A 16,181-nucleotide genomic window follows, 5' to 3' on the forward strand; every position below is an offset into this window, starting at 1 on the left:
GTGGAGGCATTTTGTTACTGGTGCTGAGAGATTTATTCTTTATTATTCCCCTTCCCCAGCAAATTCTGCACTGAGTTATTATCTAAATGGACACAGACTAAAGTGAGTGAAATTCTGAGGGATCTCAGAGCTCTCGTGTGTGAATTACAAAACAAAAAGTTAGCAAGCAAATCCAACAAGCAGCTAAGATGGCAAGTAAAATGTTGCAACACTCACAAAATGCTGAAGGAACTCAACAGGTCAGGCAGTGTCCATGAAAATGAGCAAACTGTAGATGTTTGGGGCTGAGTTATCTAGGCCATTAATGCAAAGGTTGTGGAACGTAAGAATTAAAGAGGTGTTGTTATAGTTGTACAGGGTGTTGGTGAAGCCTTACCTAGGGTACTGTGCAGTGTTTTGGTCCAAAATAGGCTATGGGAGCTTTGGAAGCAGTTCAAAGGAAATTCACCAGTCTAATTCCTGGAAAAAGAGGGTTGTTCTTTCAAGAGAGGCTAGGCAGAATGTTTCTTTGAGTTTAAGAGAACGTTGAGCATGATACTCAAGTGTAAGATTCTAAAGGGGCTTAAAAAGGTAGATTATGAGATGTTTTCACTCGTGAGAGAGTCATGAACAATGGAAGATGGATATAAAACAAAGGGCCAGTCATTCACAGCTGAAGTATAGATAAATTCCTTCTCCTAGAGAGTAGTGAGCCTCTCTTCCCAAGTCCTGCTCACTGGGTATGTTTAAGGTGGAGATACAGATAAATATTTGAAAGATTGAGGTGTTGTGAGTTATGGGCAATTAGCTCTGAAAAATAGTTGAGGCCATCATAAATAAGCCATGATCATGTTGAGCACTGGGCAGACTGGAGAGGATTCTTTATCCCATTTTTTTTTGTGTTTTAAGTGTATTAAAAATTGGGATATTGGAATAGTACAATGGATTATTCAATAGAACAAAACGTATCATGCCAGTAATCCAACTGTTGTAGATATTGCTGTAGGACATGAGGTGAAATTACCAAGTATTTAGTCTCATAATCTCTCTTAAAAGATGCATTTTGATGATGTACACTATATTTTTCTGAAAAGGAATAACAGCAGATGGACACAGTTCAGGGAAATACTTCCAATATTATAATGATTCCCATGGCCTTAAGAGTTACACAACTACAAACAGCTAATGAAGGACCTTGGGACTGCAGACACCCCCAAATTATAGGCAACCAGTGGTCACAAGTCACTACAAATAGCATTGAAATAAACGTTTTGAGGAGACTTCCATTAGAGGGCAGACAAATGAAGGAATCTATGGGTTAGATTAGTGGTACAAGTGAAGTATAGAAGGATATATGTTTAGATAAAAGGGCAAAAGATGGATGTGAGGAAATTGGCATTTCATCATTTGGAATCAATAATCATGCCACCTGTTGGCACCACTGTATTTTTTCCAGTGTTGTTATGATATTGCTACCACTGAGATTTCCTTTCCCTCTTCCACAGCTTGTTAGTTCAGAAGCACCTTCAAGTGCTGACGCAGTCGCTGACTCGCTTGGTGATTCTTTCACCCCACAGGTCGGTAGCTAGATAGAAGAGGTTGGGGTAGGTATCTCTTTTCTCTTTTCTAGGTGTGCACGCATCTCACTGCTGCTGATCACTGCGACCCATGGATTGTGGTTTGTTTTGGTTGTATTCTCATCTTTTTTGTGCATATTTTCTTTGAACATGGCTTGTTTTCATCAGTCTTCATAACTGCATGAGCCTGCACCAGTGGAATGTATGTACTGTAACAGGATTCATACTGTATTCGTTTAAGACATTATGTTCTGTAAACCTGCTAAGGATGTACTCATTGATGTCTGTTAAGCTACAAACTGCATTATTACTAAATGCTTTTTTAAAAAATAAAACGGATAAGGAATCAGCTAAACTAAAATTTGAAAGTTTAAATCAATGGTTTGCAAAGTTTTGCAGCTAATGAAGTCAGTCAGAACTGAATGAATGAAATGCAGTATAGGTTGGCGACGTCAGGAAAATGAAGAAGTTGAGCAGAAATGCAACTCATTAGGGCAAACACTGGCAGTGAGGCTTCAACTGGGGTAATAGATTAGGCTTATTGTCAGGGCAAATAGGGATGATGAGAAAGCACATTTTGCCAAATGTAGCAGAGACTAAACCTGAGCTATGTAGGACAGTGAGATAGAACATCAGAACAAAATAACAGGCAGTTTGATAGGGATGTAAAAGCACATTAATGCCAGTAGGAGCATTGAAATAGGAAGTCATTGGCTCACATATTGATGATGCCACTCACGGGCATTAAGATCATGGATAATAAAATGTGTTAAAACCATAAAGTCAAAGTACTTTTGAACGAACATTACAATGAAGTAGATCGACTTCATTAATCAGGACACGTAGATTTTATAGCACTTGGCTAATTTTCATTAAATTCAATTCAATGGAATCATTAACAGGCAGTTTTTAGTACGAGTGTGGAAGCCAACATAATTGTGAATACTGCCCAGGCCAAGGAGATGAATTTTATCCTTAACCCTCCCGATATTTATATGTTTAGTAGCATTTAATGGTGTATGAGGGTTAAAGACATTAATGTGCATATGCAGTGTCATGGAAAAAAAAGTTTCTGAATTTAACATGTGTCTGTCTGCCCACAGGCAGTAGAGCCTCTCTATGCCCAGATAAAGAAGAGCAAGAAATAATCAGCTGGAGCCATGAGTGTGCTACAGGAAAACATTGAACTGTTCAACATTGGACCAGAGAGCAAAATAAAATCTATCGGCCTCACCCGAACCTCCCTCAAAGCCGTTCTGTTTTGGCAGAAATACAAAACAATGAAGGAATAGTGGTTTGCCTTATCGTTTGTGCAAACAATTGTGACAGATGCTGATTTAAAGAATTAACTGCTGACTGTGCCAAGGTCGAAAGGGATGTGCTCTCTATCCAAAGGGCCCACTAACAGTTTGCTGCAGATTTGGAACTTTTTAATAAGAAATCACGTTCTGCTAGAAATAATTGCTTGAGAAAGAAACAGAGAGTGTATTTGAATCGTATAACAATTTGGATTTGTCATCCAAGGTCCAAGTGCTCACTGCTGAATCACTATGCAGACATCAACCTCTCTTCTATGTTCTTTAATGAAAAGTATATTAACCATTCACCCACAAATCCAGAAAAAAAAGATGCTTTTTTTCAGGAAGCTGCAAAGTCAAAATAATTTATAGCAGGACATCAGTAGCGTGAATTTGTTACTGAGTACAAATTCTGACATTTTCAAAACAGACAGAACTCTTATCACTTTTGTACAATATGAAAAGAAAAAAATCAAAACACAAATTTTATTTTATAAAAAAAACAGAAGTTCTTTCTCACTGTTCAATTGAACACTTTGAATGTGTTTTGGTAAAGTGGCTTTAAGGCATTTGATCATTGATTTGCCATTATTTTCTTTTTGTAAATATTGGTATTCAAACCATTCTTTTCATTTAGATTGATTTTTCTGCATTTGCAGAATTTAAAATTTTGAACCTGAGATTGAAATTAAAGGGATATGACTATGTTTCTGCATATTTTAACTTACCTCAGCTAACACTTTATATGAATTTACATATTATTTTTAACTTAATCAAACAATACATTATACAATGGATTTTTAAGCCAGCTGACATTAATTTCTGTAACTCACCATGTAATATGTGGCAAATATACATATGTAAAAACAGCACTCATTATCATGGAATTCATTATAATTAACAATTGCCATTTGTTTCCGTTGAAACCTCTCATATTCAAATTTTTACACAATCTTTTTCCATTATCTCCTGACATACTCACATTTTTTGAGTAAAACCACCACCATAACACTACACTCCTATTGCCTTGCCCAGGCAGCTGAACTTAACTTGTAAGTCCAGAGAGTAAGAAGAAGAACTTCCCATGGGGAAGCTGTCAGTTGCTAAATTTTGTGTATTTCCATTCAGCCTAATTTTCCGTTGAGGCCATTAAGCTCTTTAATGGCAGCGGGAGCAACAGTCAGACTGAACCAGTCCACCAGAGGAATTGGTTATGAATCATCAGCATATATCCCAGTGCAGTACTTTGACCATTCTTTCCAGGGACTTAGTTACATTACTGGCAAATTAGTTCCTGTCTGCTGTGCAACATGTACACAAAAGTCCAATGCTTCCAGAGGAGGTGCTTTAATAATAGGAACATCTGATGCATCTGTTATGTTATCATGTTGTGTCCATCAAGCTAAATGTATAATTTTTGGTGTTTTGGAACTAGTTTCCTTTTTTTCTGTTCTTAAGATCTTCCAAAGTATGAAAAGTCATCCTATTATTGTGGATCGCAGATCTGACTATCACACCTCTCAATCCCTTCTTCTCCTTGAAATGTATTATTTGTGTCTTTTGGCCACATTTGTATAGTACTGTGCAAAACTCTTAGGCACATATATATAGCTAGGGTGCTTCAGACCTTTTCACAGTACTGTATATTATGTCTTCCCAGTCACCAAATAATACTTAATACTACTGAGATAATACAAAGCCATGTATTCTGGCTTCTCTTTCCTGATCACCTTTTTATTTTAACCAACATATGGTTGTGTGCAGAAGTCTTAGGTACCCTATATATATATATACCAAAGTCTTTTGCACCAGACTGTATTTTACACATGTAGTCTTCTCTGATAATTTAATCCAAATTTATTTCCATTTTGTGCTAACTACATTCTCCCAACATCTTAATTATTAACCTCTGACGTCTGGTATTTGGACCTTTCACCAGAATAAGCAATTTTCTGGAGATATATAGTGGAGGTGTTGATTAAGCTAAATGAAGGACTGAGAATGACACTCACAAACTCCACAAAATAATGGAATCTCAATAAATCAGACCTTGTTTGGAGGGTTATTCATCCTCCAGTACGGTTGTTTTTACAATAAAATTGAAAACTGGGATGGAAAAAAATTAATGATTTAAAATAATTGGGCTTGTAGTGAGTTAATGAGAAAATCTCATTGTAATTGTTTTAAATATCCAAACAATATTCAGTATTTTAATTAGAAACAACATTGCAGGGCAATTACTATGTGCCTTTAATTTGAAGGTCATCTGCGTCATAACAATGTTGGCATAATTAGGATATAAACAGGAACCTAGGGATTATTTTGAGCTACAGAAATTGGAACAGTTAATAGGAAAAGAGTCTAACAGTGCAGTTATCAGAGGCACCCAATTAAAACGCTGAACTGCTTGCATTCTATGAAACAATATACAACAACAACCATTTGGAAAGCTCTTTTATTGTAGCAGGACACCCTAAGATACAAAAAGAAACAATTACTAATGTCAGGTTTTCATCTCAAAAGAAAGTAAGTGAACAAACTTTTTTTTTAATATTTGGTTAATTACTGATACTAGGTTTTAAAATCAAATTTAAGTAATTAATAAAAATTTAAATTCAACTGAACATAAATCTTTAAGCTATTACAACATAGAATGTAGAACATAAACTGTACAGCACAGGAGCAGGCTCTTGGGCCCACAGTGTTATGCAAAAACCAAATAAATTAGTGATCAAATGGCCAACTAAACTAATCCCTTTTGCCTTTTGTCTATATCCTTTCATTTTCTTAACATTCATGTAGCTATCTAAACTTTTCTAAAAGCCCCTAATGTAGTTGCCTCTACCACCACCTCAGGCATCACATTCCAAGCACCCACCACTCTTCGTGAAAGAAAACACCCTGGCACCTTCTTTGAAATGATCTCTTCTCATCTTAAACGCAAGCCGTCTGGTACTGGACATTTCAACCCTGGGAAAAGATAACTATCTGTCTACTCTATCGATGCCTGTCATAATCTTCTAAACTTCTATCAGATCTCTCCTCAACCTCTCCTGCTCCAGAGAAAACAACCCAAGTTTGTCCAGCCTCTCGCTGCACCACATGCCTTCCAATCCAGGCAGCATCCTGGTAATCCTTTTCTGAACCTTCTCCAAACCCTCAATATCCTTCCTATAATGGGGTGAGCAGAATTGTACACAATACTCCAGATGCAGCTTAGCTAGGGTTTTATAAAGCTGGTTCATAACTTCCCGACTTTTGAACTCAATGCCTCAACTAATAAAAACAAGTATGCCGTATTGCCTTCTTAACCACCCTATTGATCTGTGCAGCCACTTTCAGGGTGTTATGAACCTGGATCTCAAGATCCTTCTGCTCTCACCCACACTGTTAAGGGTTTTGTCCTTAACAGTGTACTGACTCTTAAAATTTGACCTACCAAGGCACAACATTTTATATTTGGCTGGGATAAATTCCATCTGCTATTTCTCTGTCTATATCTGCAACTAATTTATATCCCGCTGTACCCTTTGGTAATCTGCTACACTATCCATAACCACTAATCTTTGTATCATCTGCAAACTTACTAATCCAGCTATCTACATTTCCATCTAGGTCATTTATATACAGTACATCACAAACTGCAGAGATTGCAGTACAGATCCCTGTGGAATAGCACTAATCACATAACAGCAGCTAGAACACTGTATGTCCCTTTAACCACTACCCGCTGTCTTCTATGGGCAAACCAGTTCTAAATCTAAATGGCCAATTCACCATGGATCCCATGCACCCTAATCCTCTGGATGAATTTCCCATTAGGGACCTTGGCAAATGCCTTGTTAAAATCCATGTAGACAACATCCACTGTTCCACTGTCATTAATCACCGTCGTCACCTTGACAAAATATTCAATCAAGTTAATAAGACACTATTTGCTCCACATAAGCCATGTTGTTTCTTCCTAATTAGGCCATGGTTGTCCAAATGCTCATAAATCCTATTCTTAAGAATTCTTTCCAGTAACTTCCCTATTACTGATGTGAGATTCACCAGTCTACAGTTCCCAGGATTATCCCTGGTTCCCTTCTTGAATAATGAAACAAAATTATTTATTTGTCAGACTTCTAGGAGCTCAACTATGGCTAGAGATGACACAAAGATATTGGGCGTGACCACAGCAATTTCTTCACTTGCCTATTTCAATAACCTGAGGTATGTCCCATCAGGCCCCGAGGACATCAATGTTCAAATGTTTTCAAAATATTTGAATTTTGAAGTCCCCAGGACTTATTCACCAGAACCCAAATACTACCTCCTCCTTTACTTCGAAGTGCCCCAGCATATTAATACTGTCAGCACTGATTTCCCTATCCTCCACATCTTTTTCCCTAGTAAATATTGATGTAAAGTATTCATTAGGAGCCTTACCCATATGCTTTGTATTCAAGCAAATTATCCCCCTTTATCCTTGAATGATACCACCCTCTCCCTAGTTATCCTCTTGCTCTTCATGTATGTGTAGAATGCACTGGGGTTCTCTTTAATCCTAACTGCCAAGGACTTTTCATGTCCCCTCCTTAGCTTTCCCAATACTCTTCTTGAGTTCTTTTCTGGCTTTTTTTATAATTCTCAAAGGTTCTGTTTGATTCTAGCTTCTTGAGATTTACATACTTTTCCTTTCTCTTCTTGATTAATTTCATCACCTCCCTCAACATTCAAGGTTCTCTTACCTTGCCATCCTTGTCTTTCTTTCTGACTGGAACATACCTGTCCTGTTCTATGTGCAGTTGGTCTTTAATCACCCTCCAATATGGCAGATGGGTTTCCTGACCAATATCAGCTGTTCCCAATGAACTCTCCCTAGTTCCTCCCTAATGCTCTCATGATTTGCCCTGCTCCAATTTAATACTTTCCCATAAGGTCCATATTTATCCTGATGTATTGCTAGCTTAAGGAGCTGTGGTCACTGTTCCCTAACTGCTCACCCACTGATTGGTCAGTCACCTGGCCAGGCTTATTACCCAACACCAAATCCAGTATATCTCTCCTCTTGTTGGACCATCTACATATTGATTTAAGAAGCTCTCTTAGATGCACCTAACAAATTCTGCCCCATATAAATTTCTTGCACTAAGAAAGTCCCTGCTTATATTTTCACACCTTTTCTTAATCTGCCTGCGTACCTATTCCTCAATGTTACATTGTCTATTGGAGAGTCCATAGTACAATCCCATCAGAGTTAGACTGCACCCTTCTGATTTTTGAGTTCTACCCAAAAAGACTCAGTAGACAAACCTTCTATCATGTCCACTCTCAGTGCAGCTGTGATATTGTCCCTGAAGAAGTACAAATCCACCTTTCTCTATCTTCAAAAATATCAAAACCCTGAGACATTAAGCACCTATTCCACTCCCTCTATCAACCAGATGTCTGTAATGGGAACACCATCATAGTTCCATGTACTGATCCATGCACTAAGTTCACCACCTTTATCTATAATACTGCTGGAATTAAAATACACTCTCTATCCACCCTATCATACCTACAACATTACTTCGTTTCTGCCTTTTTTCATTGTCCTTCCTCTCCATCCCTCCACTTTCTGACCTGGTGATCTGGTTCCCATCTGCTTGTCCATACTTCTTTGTAATTAGTTCAGAAACATGGCTACAGTGCTAACCATATTTATAATATGGTCAAATAAATGGAGAAGATCTAGCTGACAAGATGTAACAAATGGTATGTAATTGGCATCAGTGGTGGGGCTTTACCATTTTTTTACCACTTATATAAATGACCTCAAAAGGTAAGCTTGCTAAACATCTTGATGGACTTGGGGCTTAAAATGTATACAGTATATGTCTATAAATGAGTGGGAAGCATAATGTAGAAAAATGTAAAATGGTCTATTTTAACAGGAAAAAACATTATCTTAAAGTGCGTGATTGCAGAGCTCTGATACACAGATGGATCTATTTGTACATAATTCTCAAAAGACTCAAATGCAAGTATGGCAAGTAATTAGGAAAACTAAGAGAATCAAATATTTATTGCCAAGGGAACCGAACACAAAGTAACAGAGTATGGAGCTTTAAAGCAAAGTGAAGCAAAACTTAGAATCATGAGTCTTTGAATTCACAATAGGCCAGTGGATGTAGAATCACTAAATATTTTTAGGGAGAATGTAGATAAATTCTTAATCAGGAAGGGGATGAAAGGTTACTTGGGGACAGAGTAACTGGAAAATTGGGATTCTAGTCAGATCAAACAGAAATTTACTGGACAGCAAGGCTTGCTGGATAGAATGCCCTATTCCTGCCCCTAATCAACATATTTATATTTTTGTACTTCTTTTGGCAGAGGTTTCAAGAAAGCAAGGGGCATAGATACAATATAATTTGTAAAAGGATTAGAGAAGAAATGAAGAAACCCTTTATAAGCAAGGAGATGGTCTATGAATGTAGCTCAATGCCAGAGAGGTAGAGAAAAATCACATTGAAAATGTAATTAGATTGTGTATGTGAACAGTTGTGGTTTGTAGTGCAATAGAAGGTAGGATTTTGAGGGGTGACTCATTTTCAATGGATGTAATAGGAAGAGTAGTTTCCTTCTGAGTCCTAATAGTATCTGAGAATGGTTTCCAGTTGAGCAGCAGCCACTTGGAGATCTGAAGCCTGAGAGGACATGACTCCCACAAGTTCGCCCACTAAGTAGATAAGGCAGCGAGTCACGGCAGCCTGGTGTTTTCAACAGCAGCCAATCAGTGACTGGGATTGATTGGCAAGAACAAATTAAAAAGGCGGAGGGAAGTGGAGCAGCTATTGTTGGAACAGCCTTTAATGGAGTGGACAGAGCTGGGGGGGGGGGGGGTTTGAGGATTTAGCTAGATCTTTGAGACTTCAACAAGAAGAGGCTTGAGTTAGAGAAAGCACAAAGCTGTAGGTAGATATTGTTTCCCCCATAATTCACTTATTGTTTTCCCTTCTTTATACTTGCTCAGTTAGAATGGTAGGGATGCCAGACACAATAGGTGAATGCTCCTCTTTGGGACATGAGAATTCAGGGAGACCTTCAGTGAACTTGATGATTACACCTGCGAGAAGTTCATCCAGCTGCAGCTTCTAACACTCCACATCAAGGAGAGAGCTGGAGCTGGATGGACTCCAAATTCAGGAGGCTGAGGGGTAATAGGTGGAACATTTAGAAAGATAGTTATACCCAAGGTTCAGGACAAAGAACACTGGGTGACAGTTAGAATTGGGAAATGGGTTAAGCAGCCTGTGACCATCCCCCTCAAAAACAAGTTGACCTTGCAGGGGAAAGTCACAGTGCTCTGGCCTTTAGCACTGAGTTTGGCCCTATGACACAGAAGGGAAGGGGAGTGGTACAGAGAAGTGAGCTGTGTAATAGGGGTTTCATTAGGGGAACAGATAGGAGGTTCTGTGGATGAGAATGAGATTTCTAGATGGTATGTTGCCTCCCAGGTGCCAGAGTCTGAGACATCTTAGATCGAGTCCTCAGTGTTCTTAAGTGGGAGGGTGAACAGCCAGAGATCATGGTCCATATAGGTACCAATAACACTGTAGGAAGAGTGATGAGGTTCTGTAAAGTGAGCTCAGGGAGTTAGGTGTTAAGTTAAAGAGCAGGACCTTCAGGGTTGTGATCTCAAGTTTGTTACCCATGCCACATGCTAGTGAGGTCAGAAAAAGGAAGATTATGTAGTTTAACACATGGTTTGTTAGTCTAGGAGGGAGGGAGTCAGATTTTTGGATCATTGGGCTCTTTTCCAGGGAAGTTGGGATCTGTACAGAAGAGACAGTTTGCACCTAACTGGAGGTGAACTAATACCCTAGGGGGAAGGTTTGCTAGTGCTGCCTTGGGGGGGGGGAGGAGAAGTGGTTAAACTAGAGTTGCAGGGGGATGGGAACCAGAGTGCCAGAACAGATAGTGGGCAGGTTGTGGAGATAGATGTTGGTGAGACCCCAGACCAAGTCAGGAATCAAGAGGTGTGACTAACATCCTGGGCTTCATATACCCCTGTATTTTAATGCAAGAATGATTGTGGGAAAGACAGATGAGCTCAGGGCATGGATCAACACATGGAATTATGAAATTCTAGGCATTATTGAGACTTGGTTGCAGAAGATGCTGGACTGGCAGCTCAGTGTTCTGGGATTTAATTGTTTTAGATGCCATGGAGTGGGAGGGATTAAAGGATAAAGGGTGGTATTACTAGTCAGGGAAAATGTTGCAGCAGTACACAGTCAGGACAGACTCGAGAACTCATCTAATGAGGCTCTATTGGTGGCATTGAGAAATAAGAAGGGTATGACCATGTTAATGGGACTAGAATACAGACTACCCAAAAGTCCATGCAATTTAGAGAAACAACTTTGTAGGGAGATCAGACTGTCCAAAAAACACAAGGTTGTTATAGTAGGTGATCTTAACTTTCCACATATTGACTGTGACTCCCATACTATAAAAGGACGAGATGGGATAGTGTCACGATAAAAGGAAGAGATAACAGGCTTAAGGAAACTTGGATTACAAGATATATTAAGGCCCTAATTAAGGGAAGAAAAGAGGAATAGGAGGTATAGGCAGGTGTTTATGGATTATAATAAATGCAAAGGAACAATTAAGAAAGCAATCAGGAAGGTTCAAGGTTGCCACAGCAGGCAAGGTGAAGGAAAATCCCAAGGGATGCTACAAATATGTTTAGAGCAAAAGGGTGGCAAGGGACAAAATTGGAAGGCAAGTGCAGAAATTGAAAGGGCACCAGCAGAGATATTTAAATCATCATAAGTGACAGCTGAGGTACCGGAGGACTGGAGGAGAGTTAATTTAGTTTTTCTGTATAAGAATGGCTCTAAAAATAAGCCAGTGAGTGCAACATCTGTGGTAAGTTATTGGAAGGTATTCTAAGGGACTGGATATATGAGTATTTGGCATGGACTGATGAGGCATAGTCAGCATAGCTTCATGCATGGTAAGTCATGTCTAACCAATCTTAATAGAGTTTTTCAAGGAAGTTACCAGGAAAGTTGATGAAAGCAAGGCAGTGAAAGCTGTCTACATGGACTTTAGCAAGGCATTTGTCAAAGTTATGCAAGGGTGGTTGGTCAAGAAAATTTAGTTATTCGGCATTCAAAACGATGTAGTAAATTGGATTTGACATAAGCTTTGTTGGAGAAGCCAGATAGTGGTAGTAGATGGTTGCTTCTCTGACCGGAGCCCTGTGACTAGTGGAGTGCTGCAGGGATTGTTGCTAGGTCCATTGTTGCTTGTCATTTATATCAATGATCTGGATGATAATGCGGTAAACTAGATCAGCAAATTTCCAGAGGGAATATGTAAATAAGGTTGAAAATGTACAGAGAAAATTTCAAAGGATTTTCTGGGACTGGAGAAATTGAGCTATAAGGAAAGATTGAATGGGTTAGGACTTTATTCCTTGGAGCATGGAAGATTTGATAGAGGTGTACAAAATTATGAGGCTTTCTTAGCTGAGGTTAGTTGGTACTACAACTAGAGGTCATAGGTTAAAGGTGAAAGAAGAAAATTTTAAGGGGAACATGAGGGGAAACTTCTTCACTCAGAGATTCGTGAGAGTGTGGAATGAGGTGCCAGTGCAAGTAATGCATACTAGCTTGATTTCAACATTTAAGAGAAGATTGAATAGGAGGGGGCATGGAGGGCTGTGGTTCCAGTGTGGGTCAATGGGAGTAGGGAGTTCAGCATGGACCAGATGGGCCAAAGGGCCTGTTTCTGTGCTGTACTTTTCTATGACTCTATAACTTTCCAGATTAGTGTAGAGCAGTATGATAAAATGTGTAAACAAGATAGCACAAATACATTCTACTCATCATTGGAGCAAAATCAGTAGCATTTGTTGTACTTATCAGCCAGGTTAACATGGACTTGGAATTTTAATGTTTCATATTCCAGGAACATTGTAAGTTTAAAACTCCCCTTTCAGACAACTGCTTTGCAAATTCAAAAATCCAGTGGTCCAGCTAAACTCGGAAGGATGGGATAGCACCAAAATTAAAAAGAATTAGAAGACAATGAAGTCACTTCCATCATTCTAATTGAGCATGCATCTGTAACTGAGCCCGCCTGCTAGGAAGCCTTAAAGGGGTGTGCAAATGATTCTGAGACTGGGTTTGTTATCAAATCAGTCAACCTTCCACTGGCAAACTGCAATAATACAGAAAATGCTGAAAATAAGAAAACTCAGAGAGATAGGAGACAATTCAGGTGAATGACCTCTCATTAGGGAATGCTGTTGAAAGGTTGCCAAGCTGAAATATTAGCTCTGTTTCTGTCTTCACAGATGCAGAGTGTTTCCAGCTTTTCCCAGTTATATTTCAGATTTCAACTATTTGCATTATTTTGATTTTGATTTCATGTTGAATTGATGTGTACCCTTCAGGGCATTGCTTTATTCCCGTAAATGCTGGGAAAGCCACGCACTGTTGACTTACAACACAAAAACATCTCTCCAAGTTATTGCTCAAACAACGTTATCAGATTGGTGATGCTTAGCCGTGCAATACTTTAAGTTCCAAAGTCAATTTGAAAGGAAGCATCGGGAACTGCCCAAATTGCTAGCTCCCTCTGTTGGATCCTGCCATGCGTTTGAGTGTGGCCGCATGCACAATTTCTCCACACCTCCATCCCAATCCAGGATGGATTGAGGTTGATCTTTGTACAGAGGCCCAACCACTTTCCCTCTGGCAGCCTGCTCATTTGTTTGACTGAACAAGTTCTCATATTGAACAGCATCTCCTTTAACTCCACTTGTTTTCTTTATTTCAAGAGAGTTATGGGAACTCACATGGACCCAAGCTGTGACTCTAGCGGTGTAGATTTCTGCACTCATATGGAATTTGGAAGTGTCACCACTTTTGTTCTCACTTTCTACACTGCTCTTAACTTCATATAGTCCATTTACAGTATGTCTCTTCCCTTCTTTACCTGCCCTCAGTGCAAGATATTACTCCTTAAATAAGATGACCAGAACTGTGTGTAGGGCACCAAATGTGGTCTTTGCCAATGTCCGTACAGTTGTAGCTGGCCAACCCTACTATTATACTTCATTCCCTTTGCAATAAAATCCAATATTCCATTTGAAAATTAAAAATGCTGCAGGTTGTTGGAAACCAAGATAAAAACAAAAATTGCTTTCAGATTTGATTTTTTAAAAAAGAAAAAGAATTAACATTGGGTCAATGACTCAAAAGATTTTTTCAGTTACAGAAAATTCCCTCTCACATCTACTGTGCTAATCCCTCTCAGAAACACATATATCTCAATAAGATCACCTTTCAATCTTCTAATCTCCAGTGAGAATAGATTCATCTTCCTCGACTGAGCCTTAAGGCTCACTGAAATTGAATGAGATAAATAACTGCAGGCAGAGAAACACTCAATCCTTCAGTAAGAGACTGCATTTATTGTCTTTTTCACCCCACCTGATCTGAATGCCTGTCTAATCAATCCCTCCCTACCTCTTTCTGCTTTCCACAGGGACCTTTCTATCCATGACTCCCTGGCTCACTCATTCCTCCACATTCAACTTTCTTCATCTCCTGCGCTTTTCCCTGCAACCGTAGGAGGCATAACACCTATCCTTACTCCTCCTCCCTCACCGCCATCCAAGGACCTGAATAACCCTTCCAGCTATGGCAGAGTTTCACACATACCTCTTCCAGCCTTGCTTCAGTGCTCGTAATGTGGCCTCTACTCTGGTGAGACCAAGCACAAACTAGGTGACTGCTGAGTGTCTACACTCTACCCACAATGGCTATCTTGCACACCCAGTTCCATGTCATTTCAGTTCCTTTTCCTGATCCCACACCGGCCTATCTATCCTCAGCCTTCTGCAATGCTGGAATGAGGTTAAACCGGAAGAATTGTGCCTTATGAACCTCCTTTTACCTCCTTAAATTAGTTTTTTAATGGAAATATGTAGGTTCACATTTAGCAGCTGGAACCAGATAGTGAACAACTTGTTGAGAGTTAAGTGTTAACAGCTGCTGTTTGCAGATCTCCCTGTGGCCAGGTTCTCTAGAAGCAGACTGAGGCAGACAATCTCTATTCCAGTGTGAACTTACCACGCAAGAGAAGGTGGTTTGAAGATAGACCTTCGGCTTTTAAACAATAAAGAAAATGATACTTGCAACTTTATAATTCTTTTCTACAGTCAAAATGGTATTCAACACTCCTAAGGTGTAATATAGGAAAGGTGGCAGTCAATTTGCTCACAAGAGCAATCTGATGATAGCTTATAGGACATTTAAACGAAGGAATAACGTTGAGCCAGATCCAGCTCATTCCAGTACACTGAAAAATCTTGCCTCCCTAGCTCTTCGCCTGTGGCCACACTTACCTTTTGTGGAACTGAATGTCAAATTGAGCCCAGGCAAGCAGCTATCCTGTAAAACAGAGCAGTCTGCAGCAGCAACAAGGCCTCAGGCAGTAACAAGGCCTCAAGCAGTGACACATTAGATCCCACTCCGGAATTGCCCTGATTACCTTTGAACAGCTCACTCTCTTTTCAGTTATGGACAGGAATTAAAAATGCCAAGTTCAAAAAATCAGACATTAACACTTAAGTGCATTTATTTTTTCAGTCCAAGCTAGGAGGCCCACTCGAGTGTATAGGGCCACATTTTAAATATTAATCATGGCTGATATTGAGTTGAGGGACTGTACGCAGAGCCTCAGCACAGCATGACTGAGTGGTCCTCAGACTCAATGATGAGTCTAACAGCAGATGTCTTCAGCTCTGCCATGAGAAGACATGGAGCTCATGGCCAGTTATTCAGCCCATGCATTGCAGCTAACTGGCCATTCTCCATGTGAGCAATGGTTAGACAGCAATGCTATCTAAAACTTTGATTCGCACATAAGCAAAGTCTTTGATACTCTTCTTCAGAAGAATGCTACCAGATATTTTACACTTCCTGCAAGAAGATTTGGGAACTGAATTTAAAGTCTCATACAAAAGGAGACTTCTAAAGTGCAGCATTGCTTTGATCCTAAATTCAAATGTCAATCCAGTGCTAATTTCCAACATGTTCAGAGTAAAGTTGTTTACCAAAAGACCAGCATGGCCTCCAATGTCACAGTAAAACCACTGTATAGTGATTTTGTTGCATCGTTTAAGCTTCCTGAGCAATGAAAAAGCAATGTGACACGTTATAGGAAAATAGAAATAATATCAATAAGAGTCATAACATTTTTAATATTGAAAAAATTGATATAAAGATCAGTGCTTTTAAATGACCCACACAAAGGTTTAATCTTTGCTCAA

At 39.3% G+C, this 16,181-nt stretch overlaps 1 protein-coding gene across 1 annotated transcript in view; it reads left to right on the plus strand.

Moving 5' to 3' along the window:
• Positions 1-16,181, plus strand: part of dab1a (DAB adaptor protein 1a) — a 360,974-nt gene that overhangs the window by 294,216 nt on the left and 50,577 nt on the right. Inside the window, exons 14-15 of the mRNA XM_059983518.1 lie at positions 1,485-1,556; positions 6,978-7,069. Coding sequence (XP_059839501.1) covers positions 1,485-1,556; positions 6,978-7,069 — 164 coding nt within the window. The remainder of the gene's footprint in view (positions 1-1,484; positions 1,557-6,977; positions 7,070-16,181) is intronic.

The sequence above is a fragment of the Hypanus sabinus genome, chromosome 11, assembly GCF_030144855.1.
Source record: "Hypanus sabinus isolate sHypSab1 chromosome 11, sHypSab1.hap1, whole genome shotgun sequence".
NCBI classification, from domain to species: Eukaryota; Metazoa; Chordata; class Chondrichthyes; order Myliobatiformes; family Dasyatidae; genus Hypanus; species Hypanus sabinus.